The 27,667-nt window shown below is 38.2% G+C and overlaps 1 protein-coding gene and 1 long non-coding RNA gene across 3 annotated transcripts in view; one reads left to right on the plus strand and one right to left on the minus strand.

The window, feature by feature from the left end:
- Positions 1 to 9,188, minus strand: part of LOC144339530 (uncharacterized) — a 133,247-nt gene extending 124,059 nt beyond the window's left edge. The window contains exon 1 of the long non-coding RNA XR_013414555.1: positions 9,119 to 9,188. This is a non-coding gene — a long non-coding RNA (uncharacterized LOC144339530). The remainder of the gene's footprint in view (positions 1 to 9,118) is intronic.
- Positions 1 to 27,667, plus strand: part of SYNPR (synaptoporin) — a 331,134-nt gene that overhangs the window by 263,676 nt on the left and 39,791 nt on the right. For both annotated transcript variants that reach the window (XM_028843151.2, NM_001266609.1), the window contains 1 exon segment: positions 16,059 to 16,257. In XM_028843151.2, the coding sequence (XP_028698984.1) occupies positions 16,059 to 16,257 (199 nt within the window).

Below are 27,667 nucleotides of genomic sequence, written 5' to 3' on the forward strand. Positions count from 1 at the left end.
GTTTTTAGTACTGAACCCTTCCTTTTAATGAAGAACCCATTCAGTGAGGTTCATTTGAAATTTCACCTCCTATCACTCCTACACACACACATACACACAACCGCCACCCACACACATACACACAGTACCTGACTGCAGACTGGCCAATTAGTACATCTATTTGCCTGGCCTTGGTGATTGTTTTTGAGATGAACATGTGACCTCATTTGAATTTTTCTCTTGGAGCTTGGGGAGCGACGGCCTCTGCTAGTCAGGGCTGCTGAGCTGGTAAGCTGTGGATGTCAGGCTTCCATTTTGCCCACCACAGAGAGAAAGAATAAAACCAAGCAGAGGCAGGCAGCTTTAAGGAAGGGACAGCCAGTGTATTGCCAATTCTCTCTTTTTTTTTTTTCCTCTTGGACTGAGTCTTGACAATAAACAAGAGACGCATCTTACCTTAAATTTCTCAGAAGATATTCCTCCAATTACACATGGTAGAAGGGAGTTTGATTAGATAACCAAATTTTATTTTCTTAACATGGCTTCTTTAAGACTCAACCAACCACAGGTTCAGAATTACAATCTATTGGCCTTAGTCATTCTGCAGGACACCAAAATGCGCCAGTTCTTTCTATTGACCTGAGTTATCACAGGCCCTCAGACCCACTGCATAGTAGTGGGAATACGGGAATAGTTACATAGATTTAAGATGGAAATCTTAACTTAGGGTGAATTTTTTCTTAATTAAAGGAGCCAACCTATTGAGTACTAAATCCTGCTAATTATAATCCTCCTTTTATAAAAGTATTTATCTTCCCACTCGCTTGCTTAGTCTTCTTTAGTTCAGGTTCCTTGGCTTGAAATCCAGACTATGAATATTGGCATAGGCTGTCCACATGTGAAATTTATTTCACAAGGTTTAGGAGCCCAGAGAAGCTAAACATAGAAAATGCAAAACTAAAATTAATTTCGAAAAGAATGCTTTTCAATCATGCAATATCCAGTGCCCTGATATAGAACAACTGTCTTCTCAAGAGGGCACTTGGGATGAAAATAACAAGCTAAAAAAGTGGTACAAGGTAGCAGCAAAAAGAGAGGAAAGACAGAGAAGAAATGGATTTTATCAAACTTTGAGGTGCCAGTGGGTATTTCTACAGCTGATGCTTATTCAAAATAAAAGTTATATGAGCCATTATTTTATCTGAAATGCTCCAGTCACTCATAAAGAAGCCAGGTGAAAGTCAACTGAATCAATAAAAATTTTGAGCACGAAATGTGCCAGTCACTGTGCTAGGTGCTGGAGACACAATAAGAAACTAGAATCTCTTTCTCTCTCTTTATCCCCGTGTTTTCTTCTGTATTGGCCTCATTATCCTGGCATAGAATTGAGTATACATTCCTTAGATCCTCAAGCCCAGTGGATAAAACATGATAATTGATCAGATCTAGTTCTGAGGTTCAAATCTGAAAAGCAAGAAACTGTTCAGAAAATAAACAATACATATCAGGTAAGCAAAAACATCAGATGCCCACTTCATGGGAGATACTAAGATAAGTAACATTGCTTGCAAATTTCATGTTGCAAATTCTCCATATTTCAGCCTCAGTCTCTGACTCCCCTTTAGAAATGAGATAAAGGATGGAGAGGTAATGTTTATACTGGGTAATCACCCCAGTGGGCCATCTAAATCTGACCTCTATTTTCCTTCCTCTAGCCTGAGAAACCTGGAGAATTAAAATGGTCAAAGACCAAGGAGCATTTATAACTTGAGAAGATAGGGCTCCTTTCTGAATCAGACATGGACAATCAGTTGAATAGAGAATATCCAGGCAGTTTTAGTTTGGATAAAAGAGCATTTTATTCAGTACTTGCTCAGGACAGAGAGCACCTGCCATATACTCTTTGAATGGTGACGACAATAAAAACTATTGCTTAGTGTGGTGACTTGCATGTAGTAGATACTCAGTAAATACCTGCTAAGTGAAAAGAAATACCTGTGTAAAATGGTGAATCAGGCCATCCATCCCATATTACCTGAATTACCAAAAGTGGGCTTAGGTAAAATGAGGTAATTTGAGGGAAGTCAAAATTTATCATCTAGATGAGCAGTTCTCAAATGTGAGGTCTCAAGACCCCTCCATATTTTTAAATGATTAAGGACCACAAAGAGCTTTTTATTTCTTAGATTATATCCATAGATATCTATCATATTGGAAATCATAACTGATAAATTTATAAAATATAAAAATATGCAAATGCATATTCCATGAACTGACAGAACAATAGCTGCTTCTTACATCATACAGCTTCTGTAAAACTCCACTATATACTTGTAAGAAAGTGAGAGTGAAAGTGACAAACAACATCTTAGTGTTATCATGAAAATAATTTTGATCTGATGGATCCCTTGAAAGAGTTTTAGACATTCCAAACTACAGTTTGAGGATCTCGGATTTGGAGTTGTCAGAAGCATTAAGAATTTCTAGGAAGTCAAACAAAATTATTGAATATTAAATTACTTGTAAGACTTACTTGTAGCATATAGTCACATGATTTAGACATTTTTAATTATCAGGAGAGGAAGTTTAGTTTAGATTCTGTTCTATTTAAATATTCTGCTAATCAAGAGGAAAAATATCAATAGAAGATAGATCTTAATCTGTAAGTGAAAGTAGTTACTTGCTGTTTCGGTTATTTTGTTTTTGTTTTTGGGCCCTTTCCAAGAATTAAATACCATTTTCTTTTGTAAAGACTTTTTTGACCCTCCTATGACTAGATTGGTGTCATTGACCTCATTAAAAAGTCCAGTCTTTCCAATCAAACCCTTGCTAGACTTTGTATAAAACTGCATTTCATTGAAAAAGTGTCCAAATTGGGGTAATTTATTTGGAGAAAGAAGTTCAGGACACTGGCTTGGATAAGCAGGAGGTAGCCCTTGTCCTCTACCCTTCCTCAATGCCCTAGACACTGCACTTGACTTACTGCTCTGCACTCTCCAGAATGTACTTCACTAAACATTGCCTTCCCCTCTGAAGCTGGCCATGGACAATGTGGGGGTTAATCCAAAGACATTGGGAATAAGGTGGGTGGAGGGGTGTGTTCTAGTGAGAGAAAGAAGCAAGTGGGCATGATGATAGCAAACAAATGGCCATGAACCAAGTGATGTCCGTCTTTGTGGGCCATGTTAAGGGGTTTGAATATGACTAAGTACAAGAGGAAACCATCGGAGAAGAGTTTTACACAGAGGAGTGGCATGGTGATTTATGCTTTTAAAATATTCCTGGTTGCTGTGTGGAAAATGAATTCTTACATGTCATGTTACAAATGCAGCTTGAAAATTATGTGATTAATCTCCTAGTCACCTGCAAAGTGTTGGAGACATGAGTGACATTATATGTACTGACGATAAAGGGTACTTTTCCTATCCCCAGCTGATAAATATATTTAACAAACTGTTTCTAGTTAAATAAAATGTACAATGTTTTCTTGTATCTAGGACATTTTTTCAAAAAGGATTTGTTTCTTTATGGTGATATTAATAACTAAAGAATTGAAAATTTACAATTCCAAAGCCTCTTGACAGGATAATAGCTTTTCAGTGGTTTAAAGGAGATTGTATTTTGTTCTATATGCATAAGTGATTACTATTTATTTCATTATAATCTGGCATATATATTGAATTTCCTACCCAGCAAGAGTTCTGTGAAGTTGCCTACCCTGAGCATTTAGTGAGGCCAGTTATTACATGAAGAATGAAATGACAGTAAGCAATAACAGAAAATGACCAAATAACTGCTTGATCGGGAGACTTTTTGACAGAACTGTATAGTAATAGAATATGCGTGTTTCCAGTTTTTTAAAATCTACTTTCTAAAAGAGTTTGGATTTTTTAAATCAACTTTAGTAATCAGACTTACATCTTTAATTGTGAACTGTTGAAATTCCTTGCAGTTCACATATTTGTAGCACCTGTAATTGTCAATTACATTCAAGCACCATGACAAGTACAATATACTGCATTATCTCATTCAAACCTCACACACACACACAGAGAAAATCCTATGAATATGGTACTTTTATTTCTTCCATTTTGCAGATGAGAAATCTGAAGCTCGGAAACACTCCAAGGTCACATAGCTGAATACTGACAGAGATGCTTTATATTGCTTTTGATTTATGAATTTAAAAAAACACATGTAAAAGGGTAGTTGTTCATTGAACACAAAATGGAGACAAATAGAAGTGAAGGGTACTGGAAATAACATTGCATTGCTGGGACTAATACTTGAATATTCTTTCCTATGTTGCCCCTGGGTGTGAGACTAGATGAAGTATGTAATGGGCAGGGGGAGGAATTGTCAACTGGTTTTATCATGTTGGACAAAATGTAAAATGGTCTGAATGAAACCTTTAGAACCCAGCTCTTATTTCCATTTTAGCACTAGGTCACCAAAGTGATGAGGTTTAGTAAATCTTAACATTTTGGGAGTGAAGAAACTGAATAAGAATCTAACAAAAGTTATGTAACATGACGCAGCACATATAAATTCAAAATGTCCACTAATATGAGGCTATCTAGAAAATTAATGTAATCTACAGCCATATCACCCTGAACACGCCCAATCTCACCTGATGTTGGAAGCTAAACAGGGTAGGGCCTGGTTAGTACTTGGATGGGAGAAAATTATTATAGAACCTTCACTACGTAACATATAGAACAGTACAATATGATAATTCATAGTCCTGTATATACGTGACTGTTAAAAAGAATAAGGCAGATCCTTCTTGAAAAAACAAGGCATGTACAGGTCATATTGTTGGGTAGTAAATAGTATATTAAAGATTGTGTTTAATTTCAGTGTTTTAAGTTGTTAATATTGGAGATTAAATTATGAAGAACCTTACCTTTTCCTCCTATAAACATTGCTGTATTGGTTGAATTTTTATAAATGGCACGTTTTGACTGAAATAATGATTACAATCAATTTGACCTAAATTCTAAACTAAAGGTCAGATTTCTGCCACCTTCCTATGTTACCTGTATGTTTCTAAATGTTGTGAATATCTTTTAATCAAAGACTTTAAATTGTTTATTCCTGATACATTTCTATACTAACTGAATAAAATAGATGAATAAGCAGTTGTCAACTGGACATTCAAACTTCTTTAAAAATCAACTCTGGGACTGTTTTGTTTCATAATTCAGTTGGGTAGAGTACCACAGCTCAGGGAAAGCAAACCAGAGAAGAAAGGATTTTCCCTGAAATATACAGATAACAACCTCATTATCTGTTTTAATTTGAAAACGTAGAGAGAGTCTGAGTTCTCCATTACTCAAATTCTATTTGAAGAAACCAAAATTAATAAATCATAGCTTAGTGAGCACAGCAATGCCTCTTTGCAAGTCATTGTAAGGGTTTCGTAGAGTTTTACTTCCCTTTTACTCCAGATCATACCTTGGCCTTTGTAAACTATTCCTTTTTAATCACCTTAGAGTCCACAGTTTCATGTTGAAATGTCTATCTGTGTAAATCCAAACTGTAGGGAGGAGTGAAATTTGAAAAGATCCTTCTTAAAAGCGCAATACACTTCCAATAAATTGGATAAATATCTTTCTGGCACATGGAAATGGGAACTACATGATGGGGGTGAGGGGAGAACAGTAATTTTCCAGCCTTATCTTCACATGTCTGAGTGCAATTAATACTGTAGAAAAGAGTATTGTTTGCAGTAATCTTGATTGCATTTTCCAGTGTCTACCTCACTCCCTGTGCTCGATATTTATTACTACTGTCTTCAAAATTTAAAAAAAAAAATCATTGTCTCTAATGGTAAAGTGGAGAGGACAAAAAGTAATGAAAATTTCCTCTTATGAAAACAAAGTTCCTCCTATGGAGACAATAAACTTAATGCATAAGCAAATCAAGGAGCAATGCCTCTGTTATGTTGAAAAGCAGAAGTATAGCACTTTGTGTTTCACTTAGATCTTTTCTTTTTAAAGAAAACATTTTTAGCACAGGCATGCTGTTGTTGCAAGCCTTGGAGATGAAACAGTTTCTGATTCAACCAAGGTTAAGAAAAAAAATATCTGGGAAAATGATTCTGGCTGCCTGGAAAATGCCATTTAACTGAAGATATGGAGTTCATCTCTTGAGTCTGGCATATGGGAATGTAGGTACAGTCATCTCAATGTCCACTAACCTTCCTGGAAACAAATAGCATCATTTGAATCCCTGAGGCTCTCCTGGAAAAATATGTGTGTACTAGATTGTTTTATATTTCTGTTTGCTTTGATGTTGCATAAATTCTAGTAATGACCTTTTTTCTCAATAAAGGTATCCTAGATACATGGATCCTTGTCACCTTCTACAATTGAGTCTTACATTTTAGATCCACTCTCTCTATTCCCCCTTTGCAAACTGAAGACATCAAACTTTTTCTTGACTTAAGCAACCTGAGTCCAATTGCTGGAGCTTTCTCTCAGTTCTCACTATGATGTGCATATTTCCCAGGTCTGTTCTCAATCCCCACTTAGAATTTGTCTGCTTTTTCTACCCCAAATAGATCCTAAACCTGAGACTCTGGGAAGGCAGATTCTCTCCCCAGATTTTGATGACAGCATAATGTGCCTTGTGAGGTGCTGGTGGCATAAAGGAGAATCTTATTCCAATCAACGTGAGTTTTTAGGCCCAATTTTGAATCATCCATAAGCCAGTGGAGCAATGGAACAATGGCCACAGTTCTCATACATTCGTCCTATGACAACTGTCCTATGGAGAAAGGACTGAAAGTAACAAGTGAGAGTCAGTTGCTAGAAGGCCATTAGAAAAGCTCTCAATGGTGCAAGAAGTCAGCAAATATGTGATTGATACAAACAATTGATAGCATTGATTTTTTTTTTTATTTTTTATTTTGTATGGGAGGTTAAGAGCAAGAGCTTTGGGGTCATACAGACTCCATTTCAAGGCCCTACTTCAAAAACTCTCCTTGCTCCTACAATTAACATGCAATAACTTAATAGTAACCACTTGATCAAATTTGAATGTTTCAGTGAGATAATATATGAAAACATTTGGCATGGTGCCTGGCCTAGTATATGCTCAATGAATGTCAATCATTGATTGGCATCCAGCAGTAGAAGTGAAATCACCATCATCATTCTAAATAGCATCACCAAATACCATGCTTCGGGTACAGTAAGAAAACCAGTGGAAGTAACAGAGAAGGATTTATCTTTTTCAACCTTCCAGATAATCTGCACACTCATTCCCCATAGTTCATTGTCTCCCCATCCGTTTCTAATGGCTGGCACATGAAGTTCAATAAATCTCTACTGAATTAATGAAAAACTTGAGCATAATGGAGAAGTCAGTGGCTTGGAAAATGTGGAAATGAAATTTGGGTCATAAGTAAAACAACTAAGATCTGGTATCAGAAAGTCTGAGTGCTAAGTTTTCCTCTACTCTGTGCCAACAGGTGATCTATAGTGATTCTTTTGAGATAGCTGAGCTCCAGCTTCCCTATCTGCATAATGTGTGTTGGGGGGGTTACCTGGGAGAAAAATGAGATGCAGTGTGTGACAGTGCTATGTAAATTCTCAGGATTTTGTAGTGATTTATGTTGTGAATCATGTACGCTGAGTAAGAGTGTATGTGTGTATCTGTAAATGCACACACAAACACACTTATTACACATATACACACACATATGGCTGGCTAAAGACAAGGCAATCTAAAATCAGATAAGTGCCAATAGTTCATATTGGGAAGAGATGGATAAAAATGGAGCAAAAGGATTAAACTTCCTGTCGACTGGTAAACAAAATTGAAACAGGGCCTATGAAAAATAATCAGGTAAAGAGAAAACATACTCAGCACTACAATTTGCCAATTGCCCTCTGATCTTGAATTCCAGCTATCAGAAATTCAATGACAGCAGCCTGCTCCCCAACACCTTAATCCTTCCCACATTTGCTCCTGGGCTGGATCACTGCCCTTGGGACATGTCATTTCTGTCTTGCATTGAACCACCGCCAAATATACTGGTGGGAGCGTTAGTCCTGTTTTCTTCCACACCTGGTGAACGGTTTTGTCAATAATTTCAAAGGTCTTATTATCAGATGACCATAATAGTGTGGTGCTACCTAAAGATGAATCTGTGCTTTGTTTTACCTAATGTCTCACTTTCTATTAAAAAATCAGACCACAGTTATCACAATTTCACAACATGATATAGTCAGGTTCATTTACCCTTTACTTGTTTCTGAGGCAAATGTTAGAATAACCCAGGACAAGATTTGGAAATTAGCAAGTTTTTCATGGCTTTCTGTCGGTCATTTCATAGGGATTCAACTCTATCACTGCTGGGTACCTTGTACAATGCCAAATTCACATCCTTCAAGGTGGTAGCAGAATGACCATTGGTTTAGAATCTTATTCAGTATATAGACTATCAGTCTACCATTAGATGAGATGGCACGGGAAAGCTGGCTTGGGTCATTTGCTTACAAATATTCAGCTGGAAATCTAAGGATGCTGTAATTTTTAAAGCAGAGAGGCAGATATGTGCAGTACTTGCCAGTGTAGGCTCCTTCTACACTGCTTACATTCCTGACTTATCTCTGCTGTCTTCTAGCCACATGACCTCAGGCAAGGTCATTATCCTTTCCAAGCCTCAGTTTCCTCTTCTGTAAAATGGTAATAGCAATCATACCCACTGAAGAGAGTTGTTATGAGAATTAAATTAGATACAAGTAGGTAAAGAACCTAGCACAATGCCTAGGTTGAAAAATGTTGGTGGTTGTTATTACAAATATTTCTATCAATAAAGCAATGCCACTTGTCTTACATCAGTCCCCGGATAGTTGCATTTAATATTACTCCAGGCCCTACAAGCATAACTAAAAACTATGGCAACTCAGTAGTTTGTTTAACTTAATTGAAAAATCAGTGAAATGTTTTAAATGACTCCATTTAAACATTGGTACAATTTTTTCTTTAAGAAACCACTCTAAAATGGAGGCCTTTCATTGATAGACACAATGCAGCAAAACCCAGTGAAATTCAATTACCTCTTGATTGGGTCGGGCAAGCCAAGAAGAGAATTTTACATTTGAAATTAACAAATTGAATTTGGTACCTTTTGCAGCTTCAGCAATTGCTCCCTGACTAGTTCCTCACAAGATCAGAGGTGGCCCCGTCAGCATCCATATTCTGTTGAATGACATGCTCTGTTTAGAAAATTTTTTCCTTGTTTAGATTCTGAATGAATATTTGCTTCCAAAGTTATTACAGCTACAAAACACATGCTGACTATACAGTTTCCCCCAAAATACAAAATATATGTATTTATACATATATGTAATTGTTGCTTAAAAGAACTTATATATAATATATAAATAAATATATACATATTTATACATATATATGCCTTTTGCTTATAAGAACTTATAAAGTTCTTATATATAAGCTCTTTTAAGCAACAGTTTTATATATATGTGTATATACATATGTGTATATATCTCTATATATAGATACACACATATATTTACATACGTGTGTATATATATACACATAAGTGTGTGTGTATCTATATATAGATACATACACATATATATATATTTTTTTATCCCAGTATGGCTGGTAGGCTAAATATCCAGCTATACATCATCAGTATTAATAAGATCTTTTAGTATTTTTTTGCCTTATTAAGATAAGCACAATTAATAATTTCTTTAAGTCAACATGATAAGTCAGCAATAGGCAAAATATTGCTATTCGGCTGACTGCATATTTTAAAAAATATTTTATTCTCTCCCTCCCTACTGTCCCCACCACACACAACGATTGCAGACCTAGTTTGTGCATGTCAGCTGAAGGAATAGGTGCATTGGAGACACGCTGATCCTGGGTGCAGCCTGGCACCTGGAAAGCATCAGGTGCAGATAATTGCAACAGGTGACATTTTTTTTTGTTTTGCATACTGTTTATTCTAAGAAGATCTTTCTAATCTTTGTCTGAAGATTAAGGCCAAAATCTATAATTTGGCCACCTGGCCAACAAGGCTCCACAATGGGGGCCCCCAACTACTTTTCCACCCCATCCTGCACCACCATTCCCTTTCCCACCCTCTTCCAGTTTCCCAAGCCACATTGTATTCCCCCATGTGTTACACCCTTTGCCGATGCAGGAGCTTGGTACATGTTCTTTCGTCTTTTCTAAGCTTCATTGGGACATCATTCACATACCATACAATTTGCCCATTTAAACTGTACAATTCTCCCATCCTCCACCCAGTCCTAAGCAAACACTAACCTGCTTTTTGTCTCCATAGATTTACCTATTCTAAACATTTTATAGAAATGGAATCATAGAATATGTGGTCTTTTGTTACTAGCTTCTTTCACTGAGCATAATGTTTTCAAGACTTATCCATGTCGTAACATGTATCAGTACTTTATTTTTATTAACAAATAATATTCTGTTATATGAATAAACTACATCTTATTTATTCATTCATCAGTTAATAGACATTTCAGTTGTTTCTCCTGTTTGGCTATTATGAATAATGCTGCTATGAACACTCTTGTACAAGATTTTGTATTGACAAATGTTATCATTTCTCTTGGGTATGTATCTAGGAGTAGAATTGCTGGAATGGGGTCATATTATAACTCTATATTTAACTACCTGAAGAACTGCCAGACTGTTTTCCAAAGTGACCGCAGCATTTTACCTTCTCCCCAGCAACATATGAAAGTTCCCATTTCTCTACATCCTTACCAACACTTTTAATTCCAATCTTATAATCTTTCTTTTTATAGTCACCCTAGTGGATGTGAAGTAGTATCTCATTGTGCTTTCTTTCTTAACTTTTGATCTGGGTAATTCCTATTATCTTTAAAGCTCCAGCCTAAAAGTCATTTCCATAGGGAATCTTACCTTGGCTACTCCACCCCCAGACTAGCCTCAGGTTCTTCTCAGAAAACCCGTCTTTTCTCTCTAAACTTTAAGTTCAACATGGACAGGCACCATTCCAGCTCTTCTTTATTCCCCGCTCTAACCCCAGCCTCTATTTATTTATTTATTTATTTATTTATTTATTTATTTTGAGACGGAGTTTGGCTCTTGTTGACCAGACTGGAGTGCAATGGCCCGGTCTCGGCTCACTGAAACCTCTGCCTCCCAGGTTCAAGTGATTCTCCTGCCTCAGTCTCCCGAGCAGCTGGGATTACAGGTGACTGCCACCACGTCTGGCTAAGTTTTGTATTTTTAGTAGACATGAGGTTTCACCATGTCGGTCAGGCTGGTCTCAAACTCCTGACCTCAAGCAGTCTGCCTGCCTTGGCCTCCCAAAGTGCTGTGATTACAGGCGTGAGCCGGGGCACCCGGCCGCATCTAGCTATTATGTGAACTATAAAGTCGTTGGAAGTGTATTAAGTCAATGCCACATTTTTTTAAATAATGAGAAAAAGTGTGTATTATCTGAAAATCACCTGCATCAGAATGATTGACATGATTACCTTTTAAATCCATTTCATTTTTCAGTATTTCTACAGGCAAAACTATTGAAGAATATTCCAATATCACTGGCAAGGGTAGGAAAGGGGCTCTACAATATAACCACAATGAATGCTTCTGTTGTCCTGAATTTTGTTGGAGCTGTACACATTTATGTTTGTTAAGAAAGCCGGGCGCGGTGGCTCACGTCTGTAATCCCAGCACTTTGGGAGGCCGAGGGGGGCGGATCACGAGGTCAGGAGATCGAGACCATCCTGGCTAACACAGTGAAACCCCGTCTCCACCAAAAATACAAAAAACTAGCCGGGCGAGGTGGTGTTCTCCTGTAGTCCCAGCTACTTGGAGGCTGAGGTAGGAGAATGGCGTGAACCTGGGAGGCGGAGCTTCCAGTGAGCCGAGATCATGCCAATGCACTCCAGCCTGGGCGACAAAGCGAGACTCCGTCTCAAAAAAAAAAAAAAAACAGAAAAAGGATTTTTGTGGGAAAGTGCAATATACAGTACAAGCAAAAACAAATGGACTTGAGAAATAAGGAACTGAAGGGGACTGGATTTTCCTGCTTTAGCTGTGAGCTAGGCATACCCCTAGAGCTTTCAATTCAGTAGATCTGAGATGGGGCCCAGGAATATACATTTTTAACATAGTCCCTAGTAATTCTAATGTCAGAGGTCCATAAGCTTCACTTTAAAAATAAATATATCCTAGTTAATGTCTTCATTATTTAACATAAACAAGTCAATGTAGAAGTTTAAAAATCAGGCTCCGGAGTTTGATGCAGATTTAAACCCCTGGACTGACATTTACTAACTATGTGGCTTAGAACAAATTACTTAATCTTTCTAAGCCTTAGTTTCTGGCCCATAAGAAATGCCCCAATATGTTAATAGCTATTATTATGTTATTATCATTATTATCTTAATTGGAAGATGATGTACACAACGAATCTGTTGGTTTTTTTTTCTTTTCTATGTCAACTTTTATTTTAGATATGGGGGTACATGTGCAGGAGTGTTACTTGGGAATATTGCACCCAGGCAGTGAGCATAGTACCCAATAGGTAGCTTTTCAACCCATGTCCTCTTCCCTCCCCACTCTAGTACTCTGCAGTGTCTATTGTTCCTATGTTTATGTCCGTGTGTGCTTCATGTTTAGCTCCTACTGATAAGCAAGAACATGCATATTTAGTTTTCTGTCCCTGCCTTAGTTTGCTTAGGATTATGGCCTCCAACTCCATTCATGATACTGTAAATGACGTAATTTCATTCTTTTTTTACAGCTACATAGTATTCCGTGGCGTATATGTACCACATTTTCTTTATGTAATCAACCATTGATGGGCACCTAAGTTGATTCTATGTCTGTGCTATTGTAAGTAGCATGGCCATGAACATGCAAGTGCATGGGTCTTTTTGGTATAATGATCTATTTTCCTTTGGGTATATACCCAGTAACGGGATTGCTGGGTCAAATAGTAGCTCTGTTTTAAGTTCTTTGAGAAATCTCCAAAGTGCTCTCCATGGTGGCTAAGTGCATAAGTGTTCCTTTTTCTCTGCAGTCTTGTCAGCATCTGTTGGTTTTGACTTTTTAAGAATAGTCATCCTGACTGGTGTGAGATGTTATCTCATCATGGTTTTGATTTGCATGTCTCTGATGATTAGTGAAGATGAGTATTTTTTAATGTTTTTTGGGCCACTTCTATGTCTTTTTTGTTTGTTTGTTTGTTTTGGTTTTTTGAGACGGAGTTTCACTCTTGTTGCGCAGGCTGGAGTGCGATGGCGCGATCTCGGCTCACGGCAACCTCCGCCTCCCGGGTTCAACCGATTCTCCTGCCTCAGCCTCCCGAGTAGCTGGGATTACAGGCATGCGCCACCACGCCCGCCTAATTTTATATTTTTAGTAAAGATGGGGTTTCTCCATGTTGGTCAGTCTGGTCTCGATCTCCCAACCTCAGGTGATCCACCCCACCTCGGCTTCCCAAAGTGTTTGGATTACAGGCATGAGCCACCACGCCCAGTCCTATGTCTTTTTTTGAGAAGTGTCTATGTCTTTTGCTCATTTTTAATGGGGGCTGTTCATTTCTTTCTTGTTGATTTGTTTAAGTTCTTTATAGGTTATGGATATTGGGCCTTTGTGAGATGCGTAATTTGTGAATATTTTCTCCGGTCCTGTAGGTCTTTTCATGATTTCTTTTCCTGTGCAGAAACTCTTCAGTTTAATTAGGTCCCACTTACCAATTTTTGTTTTTGTAGCATTTGCTTTTGGGGACTTAGCCAAAAATTATTTGCCAAGACCAATGTTGAGAAGGGTATTTCCTAGGTTTTCTTCCAGGATTTTTATAGTTTGAAGTCTTACATTTAAATCTGTAATCCATCTTGAGTTAATTTTTTTATATGGTGAAAGGTAAGAGTCCAGTTTCATTCATTCTTCTTCACATAGCTAACCATTTATCCCAGCACCATGTACTGAGTAGGGAGTTCTTTTTCCATTGCTTGTTTTTGTCAACCTTGTCAAAGATCAGATAGTTTTAAATGTGTGGTTTTATTTCTGAGTTTTTTATTCTGTTCCATTGGTCTATGTGTCTGTTTTGTACTAGTACCATGCTGTTGTGGTTGCTCTAGCCTTGTGGTATAGTTTTAAGTTGGGTATTGTGATGTCTCCAGCTTTGTTCCTTTTGCTTAAGACTGTTTTGGCTATTCAGGCTCTTTTTTTGGGTCCCATGTGAATTTTAGAATAGTGGTTTTTTTGTTTTGTTTGTTTTGTTTTGTTTTGTTTAATTCTGTGAAGAATGACATTGGTAGTTTGGTAGGAATAGAATTTAATCTGTAAGTTGCTCTGGGCAATAGGGCTATTTTAGTGATACTGATTCTTCCAATCCATGAACATGGAAAGTATTTCCATTTATTTGTGTCATCTCTGATTTCTTTCAGCAGAGTTTTATACTTCTCCTTGTAGGGATCTTTCACCTCCTTATTTAGCTGTATTCCTAGGCATTTTATTTTCTTTGTGACTATTGTAAATGAGATTGTGCTCTTGATTTGACTCTCAGTCTGGACATTATTGGTGTATAGAAATGCTACTGATTTTTGTACACTGATTTTATATCAAAAACTTACTAAAATCATTTATCAGTTTTAGTAGGCTTTTGGTAGATTATTTAGAATTTTCTAGACAGAAAATTGTATCATCAGTGAAGAGAGACAGTTTGACTTCTTTTCCTATTTGGATGCGTTTTATTTTTTTCACTTGCCTGAGTGCTCTGGCTAGGACTTCTACCAAATCCATTTTAAAGGGATTGAGTTTTGTTTAGTAAGAAAAATACTTCCTAAGCATAAGTTGGAATTATGAGGTTCGTGATTGGCTTTATCATCACTGTTACTTTTATAGTTAATTTTCCAAGTGGCACTTTATTGTTATAAATAAGCCTCAGTCATATCTTTTTGCAAGTGTCTCCCTAATTATCATTTCTGAATAAAAATTTTGGCCTCTATGTTAAATTACAGTTCACAACTTAGTTCCAGTTCACACCCTGAGCTATTATATTGGCTATAACACGTCTTCCTTAGGTGGTATTTACTGAGCTGAAACTATTGCCCAAAGCATCTTATTTTGTCTGTATCCAGTAATTTATTGAGCCTGCACGCTATCCTGATAGAGTTTACTCACTAAAATAGAAGTTATAAAAGTTCAATCAAATTACGATCTATCAGCCATCTTACAGAATCAAGAATGTGCAATCATTTATCCAACTGCTATTTGCTCAGTGCCTTAAAAATGTCAGGTGTTTGGGATCACAGAGAAAAAGAAAACCAAGATTCCCACTATCATGGAGAAATGATATTCACAGTTGCGTGGGCAGTGGAGACTGAAAAAAAAAAAGAAGGTAATCAAATTCATTACCAAGACAGCTTTATCTGGCAGTGAGTGCTATGAATGACATTAAATAGAGTGATGTAATAGAAAATGCCTAAAGGAAAGGAGCTCCTTTTGATTAATGGCAGGAAAAGGCCCTCATCTCTCAGGAGATGTTGAGCTGATGCCTGAATGCCAAGGAGGCAGTCATGGGAAATGTCAGGGGGCAGAGTGATTTAAGAAAAGAGAACAGTCAACAACAAGACCTGGAGACAGGACCATGTTTGTCATAACTGAGAAACAGAAAGCAGGCCAATGTAGTTGAAACAGGGTGATAGAGGACAGAGCAGCAGGGGTGGAGGCTGGAGATACAGTTAGGGGCACCAAGGTAAGGCCTAGTGAGCCCTGTTAAAGAGAGGAAGCACTGAAGAATTTCAGCAGGGGGATGCCGTAGTCTAATTTATCACGATTTCAGGTTCCCTTTCCTCTTCCCTCCTCCCCTCTACCTAAGGTTAAATGATGATTAGCTGCAATATTGATTTCCACATTTCTAGCTATAATGCCTGTAAATTTCTTAATGAATATGTTACATAGGCACGCACTAAAACTCCCAGATCACATCCCATTTTGCTTTAGAAGATGTAGACACAAGTCACCTATTTTCATCTTCATTGCATTTAAAGAATGTCTCCTTAAATCTGGCAATTTAGGTTGCACCAGGTGACGTTTGAGGTGCCCACCTGCGAGGGAAAGGAACGGCAGAAGCTGGCATTGATTGGTGACTCCTCGTCTTCAGCAGAGTTCTTCGTCACTGTCGCTGTCTTCGCCTTCCTCTACTCTTTGGCCGCCACTGTCGTTTACATTTTCTTCCAGAACAAATACCGGGAAAACAACCGGGGCCCACTCATTGTAAGTGGTTTTCTTTTTCAAATAACTTTTTCTGTTCCTTCTAATTTTTTTTACTAATGCTTGCAGGACTTTGGAGTTACCTGAGCCCTTGGGGTAGGTGTTTGAGAGGAAATCATATTCTTTTTTATCCAAATCTCTTGAAGCTACAACAAAGACATGATGTCTGTCAATCTCTTGTGCTCCTGGGCTGGGAAAGTATCACCTGACTTGCTAGAAACCCCTCTGAGATAAATGATTAGAAATCTCATGAGATCAAGGAAAGAGCAGTGAAGCTTGCTGTAGATTTATTTATAATTCCAGCATTATGGAGTTAGTCAACCATTTTTCTGATTATTTAGACAGTGTGACCTGTGCTCATTTGAAATATGTTGTTCCCTTAGTATATAGAATAGGCATATATTAATAATTGTTTAGTTTGAAAATGGAGTTCTTCATCTCTGTATATCTATCTATCTATGTCTTTTTCCTACCAATTCCTTACCCTAAACCTCACTTTCTGTTGACTTATACAATGGTCATATAAGTGAAATCAATATAGCCCAGCATTTCTAAACATAAACACAAACACACATACACCTAGGGGGACACAAAACCTTAAGAGGGTACCTAGGCTGGATAATTTTAAGGAAATAAATTTTAAATTTCACCCTTTACGTGTGCATTTGCCCAAACTCTATCTTCCTTAGAATGTCCTGTATCAAAAAAGATTTTGCTGTCGTCTTTCTTAATCAACTACTCCATTTTACAAAAGAAAAGTATGCTTATTTACCAACTCAAGTCTTACTACACAGTACATTTACAGAATATAAAACATTTGGGACACTGAAAAGGGGACCATTGAAATATTGGTGTTGGTGTTGACAAAGGTGAGTGATTCTGATGCCTGACTAATACACTTTTTTGGATATAAGGAGGTTTACTATTTTTTGGCTTTCAATACAATTAAAAATTCTAGTACGCTCATCAGTTGATTGATAATTAAAAAATAATTTTTGGTGACAGGTTACTATGTGATGTGGGACATATAACTCAAAAAGAAAGTAATAAATCGTATTGCTGTAACAAAACTCCATTTGTTCTCATTTATGCAAGCAAGCTTTCTCAGCATTTACATCTGAAAAAGGAAAAATGGAAATGAAATTTATGCTGAATCATGTACTATTCTGTAAATAAATAATATTTGTCAAAAAAATTACATATTAACTGCTAAGGCTTGAATATGGTTTATCCCCCACCAAAACTCATGTTGAAGCTTGGTCTTCAATGTGGCAGTGTTAGGAGGCAGTGCTTTTTAAAGCCGGTTAGATGACTTAGATGAGTTAATGTCTTTCTTGAGAGACTGCATTAGTTCTCATAAGACTGTATTAGTTCTTGTGAGAGCAGGTTGTTATGAATTGAGTCCGCCTCTTTTGTCTTCTATCCCTTTTCCCACATACCCAGTTCCCCTTTCATTTATCTGCCATGTTTTGACACAGCACAAGGCCCTCACCACAAGCCACCAGACATGGCTTTCCAATCTTGAACTTCCCAGCCTGTAGACTATGTGCTAAATAAACCTCTTTTCTTTATAAATTACCCAGTCTCAGGTACTCTGTTATAGCCATACGAAATGTACTAAAACAGCCTGTTCATCTAAGAATTGTACATTTTCAATAAAATTTTTACTTATTATTTTATTTTATTGAGGCAGAGTCTCATGCCACCACCCAGGCTGGCGTGCAGTGGCATAATCACAGTTCACTCCACCTCCCAGGCTCAGATGATCCTCCCACCTCAGTCTCCCAAGTAGCTGGGACAACAGGTGCATGCCACCACACCCAGCTAATTTTTGTATTTTTTGCAGAGACAAGGTTTCATCATATTTTTTGCAGAGATAGGGTCTCAAATTCCTGGACTCAAGTTATCTTCCTGCCTCGGCCTCCCAAAGTGCTGAGATTACAGGCATAAGCCACTGTACCTGGCTACTTTTTAAATTTAATAATTACATATTAAATTTATAATATATTTTTGTTGTTTTGGAAAATTATGCATTAATAATACTTGTAATGATCACTCAACCCAAAAGAAATTTAATACTTAAAGTCTTAGGATCACAAGTAATTAAACAGTTAACTTAAATCTGTATACATATTTTTGTGGCCAAAAAAAAATAATAGGGTAATTAATAATATGCTTTCCAGAAAAAAAATTATATCATCCTATAATTCTGTGAGGGAAGTATAATAAAAATACAAATTCAAAGAGAACAAAAGGAAGATATAAAATTTCCACCTGTTAAATAACTTGTTAATTATAAGAGAATATCTGTTAATTATAACAGAATATCAAGTAACTGTTCCATTGGATATATTTAAAAATTGATACAATAATTTTACTTTAAATATCAATTTTTTTTTCTTTTTTTTTTTTTTGAGACAGGATCTTACTGTCACCCAGGCTGGTGTGTACGGGAACAATCTCGGCTCACTTCAACCTTCACCTCCTGGGCTCAATTAATCCTCCCACCTCAGCCTCCCAAGCTCCCAAGTAGCAGGGACTATAGGCACACACCACCACACTCAACTAATTTTTTGTATTTTTTGGTACAGACAAGATTTTGCCATGTTGCCCAGGCTGGTCTCAAACTCCTGGATTCAAGCAATCTACCAGCCTCGGCCTCCCAAAATGCTGGGATTACAGGCGTGAGCCACCACTCCCAACCTAATACATTCAATATGCCAGAAATTACTTTCTTTGCAGCTATTTGAACTTTCAATAAAAACAAAATTAGATGCCAACTTTATACAACTAGGGACATAGTTTTTTACATTATTTTGGGGAGTATGTGAGTAAAATAAATTTCGCAAATCTCTATTGTAGAGATCTGAACCTTAAAATAATAAATTTTGAAGGATAACTGGGAGAATTCTCTGTTTTTAGAAATTTGTTAAGTTTGAAGGGACTAGAAAATGTTCAGATGTGCAACACTTTAATATGTTAACTTAAAAAAAGAGTAACGAAACCGAATTTGAAATTTTGGGCAAGTGTTTTTTTATTTTTATTTTTATTTTTTCTATCTCAAATTTGAGTTAATAGTCTTAATGATTTCAAAGCGTGTAATCCCAGCACTTTGGGAGGCCGAGACAGGCGGATCACGAGGTCAGGAGATCGAGACCATCCTGGCTAACACAGTGAAACCCCATCTCCACTAAAAAATACAAAAAAATTAGCTGGGCTAGGTGGCGGGTGCCTGTAGTCCCAGCTACTCAGGAGGCTAAGGCAGGAGAATGGCGTGAACCTGAGAGGCAGAGCTTGCAGTGAGCCGAGTTGGCACCACTGCACTCCAGCCTGGGCAACAGAGCCAGATTCCATCTCAAAAACAAAACAAAACAAAACAAAATGTCTTTAACAGAGTCACCAAACTTGGGCTTATCCCCACCACGATGTACAAATGGACATACCTAAGAGATTGCCATGCATATAGCATAAATCCAACATGCATGTTTATTTCTGGATCCCATATTAACACACTCACAGAATTTTTAAGTCTGAGGAAATATCCTGACTTCTAAACAGAAGAAGTTAATACAGCTAATCCACACATAAAGTGGGGGAAAAAAACTATTTTATTATATAAAACCACATTCTACTCATATAGAATCATCTTGTAAAGGCGTGCTGCTTTATCTCTTTGTAAACAGTCTTTCCCGTTAAGCGAGATATGATGAAATCCTGAATTGTGTAATACAATGGTAGGTTTTGTTTCATTATGTCGTGGGAGGAAGGAACAGAGAGAGATAATTCTAGTAATCGAAAAAGAAAAGTCTCCTAGATGAAACTTCTGTGATATTAAAAAGCCAAAGTGCTCATTACTTAGCAGATAAAAGTTAATTTAAAAATGAGCTTGAATCATAGGAGTCACAGAGGCAGATTGCCCGTAGATCAGCAGGATGCCATTGTAGCTGCAAAGAGCAAACCACATCGATTAAAATCCTACCATGATGAAGCTGTGATTGGGGAAGTAAGAGGTGCTATGACACCATTTGTGAAGAGCAGGTTTAAGCAAATTCACAGTGTGAGCAAGGTCTCAAGACTGTGGTGCATACTTAAGAAAACTTTCAAATACTAGAAAAGCATTTGTTCAGATGTTCACAATAGTTTTCCTTGTTTAAAACCCATCCTCTTTATTCACAAAGATGGCTACTGTATTAGAGTATTCTCACACTGCTATAAAGAACTGCCTGAGACTAGGTAATTTCTAAAGAAAAGAGGTTTAATTAACTCACAGTTCTGTATGGCGAGGGAGGCCTCGGGAAATTTACAATCATGGTGGAAGGCACCTCTTCATAGGGTGGCCGCAGAGAGAAGAAGTGAGCAAGAGAGGAACTACCAAACACTTATAAAACTATCAGATTTCATGAGAACTCACTCACTGTCATGAGAACAGCATGGAGGGAACCACCCCCATGATCCAATCACCTCCCACCAGGTCTCTCCCTCAACACCTGGGGATTACAATTCTAGATGAGATTTGGGTGGGGACACAAAGCCTAACCATATCAACTACTGATCATTTTTGGGCAACTTTATTTTGGTTACCATCTATTTTTCGTTGTTGTTTTGTTTCTAACCAAACACACACTTTTTAAAAAAATTATGTCATTTGTGATTCTTCAAGTCAAACTTTGAACATGAAACTACAAAATTGCTGTAGTAGGTGAACATAAACTAATTCAAGCAGTTTAAGAAATCAAATACCCTTCCAAGGTAGTTCACATCCAAAAAATTAACACATTTTCATCTCAATTTATAGTCCTCTGGGACATGACATTATACATCCTGCACAAATAAAATTAATGTTGTAGGGAAGTGACAAGGACGATAATAACTATAACATCAACCGATATTGATTGGGTTTCTACTGTGTGTTGTGTTGAGCTAATACTCAAGACAACCCTAGTTTATATTATTATTCATATTTATAGATGAGAGAAGGGAAGCTTAGAGCAGTTACCAACTCTCCCTGGTTGCATCACTTATAGGCAGAAGGTTCAGAGTGTGGGCCCAAATCCAGAGCACAATTCATAACCACCATGCAAGAGGCCCAAGATCCTGATAGCCAATGTGCTATAGAAGTTAGAGGGGTGGAGATGGGTAAGACAAATTGGTATTGTTTTACTCTAGAAGCAAAGAAATCAATCTCATAATCCCTAGGCTCTTTTGCTCATTTGACTGTCATGGAGGATTTTATTTTATTTGCCTCCAGAATCCATCTGGAGTTATGGAATGACAGCCATGCATCTGTTGTACTAGAACTACTAGAGGGTTCTGCTTGTGAGTGCCATTTATCTGACTTGCAAATAGAAGATGCCAATGAGGGAAAACAAACTTTAAAATGGCCAGGATAAATGTGTATTGTGAATCACAGATTACCAGGATTTGTTCCTATGCATTTCCAAGCAGTTGTGAGCAGTTTCAGGCAGACTGGAGCCACGCTTATCAATAGCTACTGAAAATTTTTTTTCTACTGAATATATATGACAAGATTGCCCACCTTTAAGTAAAAATGAGAATCTGAATGCCTTTAGAAGTAACACAATTGTTAATGATGCTGAATGATTTAATAGTGAGAAAATTGGGCCAAAGAAATCAGCCAGCTACTGTATGTCACTACAGTAAATGTCTTCTTGTACAGATAAATAAATATCAGTTCTCAGAAAGCAGAAATGGCCATGCGAATGGCGCATGATTGTGAAATTGAAATGTCATATCAGGTTATATCATTTTTTCATGTTCCTTAGAGTCTAGTTTTAAAGCCAATCTCCTGCCTAGGTTACTGTGACAGGATGTTCTGAGCCATTTTCAGATCTCAAGTCAAATAATGAGGATTTAGTTTCCTTCCATATTAATGTAAAGTAGATTTTTAAAAGCAACTTATCTTACAAGGCTGACAGAATGCTTGAATGCTCTAAGAATGAGCATATTAATAAATACCATCTCATGTTTCAGTGAATATGTATTGCAAGAGTTTTGGCTTAAAGTAACTTCTCTGGGAATTAGGAAGAATCTTAAAGAATCTTTAAGATTTTGTGTAAAAGAAAGAGGCTATGTTATTCAAACTCTCCTCCCATAAAGGAGACCAGGTTGACCCAAGGCAGTTTATGGGACCAGGAGTGTTTACCAATGGCAAGCACACAGTGGTATCATGGCTCACCTTTGTTTCATGCCCAATGCCTTCCGCATATTTTCATATTTCCCCATCTAGCCTCAAAACAATCTTGGGAGAGAAGTAGTGCAATGAGAATTAGCCCTATTCTGCAGATTCAATTTAATTCCTCTTTAGTGAGCACTAGACATTGGAAAATAAGTCCCTGGGACGTTAGAAACCTTGCTGTTGTCAGGGAAGAAGTTAATAGCAGAGCAAGGGCATGAACTGTTAGTCCAGTGACCTTCAGGGTAGTGGCTAATTTATGGGGTGCTGAATTGCAATCTTCTTGTGTGAAATATTATTTAACAGGTGGAAGCTGTTACTTCACATGTAGAATGGTGTCAATAATAATGCACACATCACGTGAGTGCAGTAGGGAAAGGAAGAGTTAATGCCTGAAAAGCACTTTACACAGGGAAATGCACACAGTAAATGATAAATTAATGGTATCTGATTGTAGCACTATTATTATCATTAATTTCAATTATTCTCCTGCCCATTACTGGGTAGTCCCTTAGTCCCACAAAGGAAAATTGCAGACGCCTTCCTTTGATTGACTGCTGCTCTCACAGCTCTATCTTCCTCCAGTCTTTCTATCCCAAGTACCTTCTTATCCCCAAGTCCCCAAGGATAGAGCTTAACTCAGGACTACTTCTAAGATCACAATTGCTAGGTTGAACCATCCAATTAACCTTTGTGTTTCTTGAATCCCACTCCATTCGATGACTGGGAGGTAGACTTCTAATTTCCCCAAACAAAATAAGGTTTCTCATTTTGAACTATAGGCTGGGGCCAACACTAAGGGAAGAAAACAAGAGAGACAGATACAGAGCTGGATGCTCAAATAATCAAATGCTCTTTCCTATCAGCTACACCTTTGTTTGGGTATAATTAGATACAGAAATCAGATTTTGCAGTCTCTGAGCTATACAGAAAATGCTGAGAAAGCGCTCTCTCTTCTCCCCTTCGCTCGCTCCCTCTCCCCAATTCCTCTCTATCTTCTCCTTTCCTCTTCTCTCCTCATTTCTCTCCCCATTGTCCTCTCTCCTCTTTATGTCAGTTCCATTTCATGTCTATTTTATTTTAATAGGTAATAAGTATCTTCAACAGGCTAAGCAACGTGTATTTATGGGAGAATTAAAAGCATTTAGTCTGCTGAGGAACATTATTGAATCATTAAATCATTGTAACTCTCCTACAAATGGCTTGCTAGGGGTATGTAGACGGGCTTTGGTAACCTAGAGGAGGAGGTGTATAATCTTGCCTAGAAGTGAAGGCACACCCTCTTCAGGTCTCTGTGCTGTGGACTTGCCGTAAAGACAACTCGAGAGCATCTTGAGGTTGGTGAGCAAGGTAAATGAAGGACCTTGTTTTTGAAGTTCTGCCCCAGGAACAGTGTATTTGATGATAAACATAATATCATTTGAAGCCCCAAAAGTGTATGAGTATATTGTTAGTCATAGACACACCTATCAGAATCTGACACTGATTTGTCGTGGATGGGGGTGGGAATATGTCTTTTTTTTTTTTTTTTTTTTTTTTTTTTTTTTTGAGATGCAGTCTTGCTCTGTCACCCAGCCTGGAGTGCAGTGGCATGATCTCAGCTCACCGCAACCTCCGCCTCCTGGATTAAAGCCATTCTTCTGCCTCAGCCTCCCCAGTAGCTGGGATTACAGGCGCACACCACCATGCCCAGCTAATTTTTGTATTTTTAGTAGAGATGGGGTTTCACCTTGTTGGCCAGGCTGGTCTCGAACTCCTGACCTTGTGATTCGCCTGCCTCGGCCTCCCGAAGTGCTGGGATTGCAGGTGTGAGCCACCGTGCCCGGCCGGTGTGTGTGTGTGTCTCACCTCCTCACTCTCTGAAATCAGAAATGTTGATCATGTGAAAACATATGGACTTCACCTTAAATGAACTCATAATCTAAACCACTCTAAATTTTGTATCAAGTACATTTCCCTCAGCATTGACAGCACAGATGAAGGCAAATACATTAATCCATTCAAAATTTTCCCGGTGTACTCTCTAGATATTTTATCGAATCTCACATCCTCAGCTCTTTTTCAGCTTTTTGACGATTAGTGAATTCTTAATTACAATTTAAATGAAGGTTCATTCCCACTGTATTTGGTACCACATTTCTTGAATTAGCTACTTTAATGAAAAGATGAACTGTAGTTCTGTAGTCTTAATAAAGGCAGTGAGCTGCTTAAAGAACTCATGATTCTTCCAGAGCCCACAACTCTTCTCATCCTTTGCTGGAGTCTGTACCTTTGGGGGGCTGGTGGAACATGTCTGTCCCAACCCCGTCCACGTTTGTCACATTTCCTTACATTCCAGGGAACTCCTCATTCAGTTAGAAAATCAAAATCTTGCAGAAACTTAGCAAAGCCCCAGTGTGTCTTTCCTATGTGTTTTATCTTTCATTTAAAACAAAATGAAATGTGAAATGTGTCTACTCCATAGCCTGGCATACCCAGAGAAAACTTGGCTTCCTTTCTCAGACAGACCAGGGGTTTTCAACTCCTGTCCTATGGGGATGGAGGAGGGAGGTGACAATTTTGCCCCTGACTCAACCCTCTGCCGCTGTCTTAAGTTTGTCCTGCTACAATAAAATACCTGAGACTGGTAATTTATAAAGAACAGAAATTAATCTTCTCACAGTTCTGGACGCTGGAAGTCCAAGATCAAGCCTCCGGCAGGTTCTATTGCTTGGTGAGGGTTGCCCTCTGCCTCCAAGATGGTGCCTTGTTGCAGCATCATCTGGAAGGAAGGAATACTGTGTCCTCACATGATGGAAGGCAGAAGAGAAATGGAGCAGAACATGTGGGAAGCCTCTTTTAAAAAGGCCTTAATCCCATTCATGAGAGAGGGGCCCTCATGGTCTAATGACCTCTTAAGTGCCCTACTTCTTAATATTATCACATTGACAACACACGGATTTTGGAGAGGACAAATTCAAATCATAGCATTCTGCCCCTGACCCCCAAAATCCATGTGCTGCCATGTGAGGACACAGCATTCCTCCCTTTCAGAGGATGCTGCAGTGAGGCACCATCTTGGAGGTTACCTGTCCCAGAGGCTAATCAGGTCTACTTGACTTTAGCTTAGACATTGCTTCATTTTTCTCTGAATAATTCTACTTGTGGGGAACTCTGTACCTCTCACCATGTTCATTCCTCTGGGTCCAGGAACCTCACTGCTAGCTTTTGGCTGTCATACTGTCCTCTGTCCTCTTGTGTCCCCTCTCTTAGCTACCTCCAACACACACACAAACACACTCTTCAGCCCAATCTAAACATTTCAGCTTCATAGTCTGTTTCCCCTAAGCTCTGCCTGCTTATCTAGCTGACGTCCTAGAGAGAAAAATGCTGTCAACCTCATTTCCCTGTCCAGTTTTAGATGTTACTCATCAAAGAACACTTGCGTTTTTCTAGAATACTTCAGGAGCATTATATTGCTCCTGACTCCATATCTAATTATGGAATTTGAGCCAATTAAATATTTCTTAGCAACTTGGGCACTAGTTTAACTTTTACAGCCACCGTAAGTAATTTTGGTAGACTCCCAAAGTGGTATAGATTAGGGAAAAAGGGGAGCAAAAATATTTTCCTATTTAATGAATAACTATCCATAATTTATTTTTGCTAATTCATCTTGTATTGATTTTTCCTTGTGTGCCCTCAGATACTGATGGGTTTTGCTTTTCGTTTTTCAATGAAACAAAAGTTCATGTGGTGTTTCCTTTTTCATAGTAAGATAAAGCTCTTTTTCAGATTCAAGAATAACGATTATGGCTGTGTAGGCCTCACTGGATCCCAGACCCTGTTGTAGGCACTAGGGGCATGAAGTCAAATAAAACCTAGGTCCTAGCCTCAAACTACCTGCTTTATTCCTATTACCCTTGAGGGCGAAATCTGTGATGGGGAGACATTAGTAGGCAGGGGTTATGAATTTGGGCTCTGGAATCAGACTGCCTGGGCCCAAATCTCAGTACCACCATCTACCATCTGTATGACTTTAGACTGATGGTTATAGAACCTCTCTATACTTCTGAGTCTTCATCTATGAAATGAAGAGACTAATGGTTCCTAATTTATAAAGTTGTTGGTCAGAGTAAGTGAGCTATTACCCATAAAGCCACTAGAACAACACCAGGCACTCAGCAGGTGCTTATTAATGCAAGTCATTATTTTCATCAGCTTTATTATTATCTACCATCATGTCCATACTGTGCTTTCTCTGTAACTGGTGTTTATTAAATCTCATTGGACCGATCAGCTGAAACACAAGTGGATGGGTACACATTCTATTGACTTTCTCATCTTGAGAAATGCTTGGAAGGCTTCTTATTGCCCTGTTTACATCAAATGTTCTTTCTTATTATTTTTTTCTTCTCTGAGCCTCTAAACTCAGCATAAGCTGCTGTCGTTACAGACAAATGCAATCAGCCCTAACGTGTAGCTTCACTCTTTTCCCCATCACTCTGTTCCCCTCTCTTCAGCTATCCCACTGCCACTCTGGCACTCAGATCTCATGCTTTAGGGAAAGAGGGGAGAGAGCACTGCTCCATTAAATCAGCCAACCAGGCTCCAGAGAAGAGGAACTTGAATCCCTTACCAGCTGGCAAGTCTGAAAATAGTGGAAGGGTGTAAAGAACACAATAGTGTAACAGGATGAAACTTGGAAATTTGGTTGGGGCATCCAGCTGAGAAACTAGTCTCAGACTTTCACTCTCCTACCATTTTTTGAAAGCGGTGAGATCTTCCCCTCCCCATCCCCCAAGATGGCAAATATTCTTACTAGTTGCTAAATTTATTTCCTTGAATCCAGAACAAGCACAAACTCACACACACAGCTTTAGCTTCACTGGGGGTCTCAGCAGCTTAAGAATGTCTTGCTCTAATACTCACAGTTCATTAGACTTTCAAACAGTTGGCACAAAGTTAGCCCTTTCCCCAGCTGGACATCTTCATTTCCATTGCTGATTAGCAGGGCCCTAATAAAAGTTACAGATCCATGCAAAGAAATGCTTCAGAATTTGCCCTGGGAACAGGTAGAAAGAGACTGCAGGTAAAACTGATCTGAATCCCTTATGAGAGACAAGGTTATTGAAAATACTTGAGTGATTGGCCAAGGAGTGATCTCACCTTTGTTCCACCAGCTATCTGAGATCTGCAACTTAGAATGCTCTTCCACGTTGTTCTCAAATATCTAAGAAA

This window comes from Macaca mulatta, chromosome 2, assembly GCF_049350105.2.
Source record: "Macaca mulatta isolate MMU2019108-1 chromosome 2, T2T-MMU8v2.0, whole genome shotgun sequence".
Lineage (NCBI taxonomy): Eukaryota > Metazoa > Chordata > Mammalia > Primates > Cercopithecidae > Macaca > Macaca mulatta.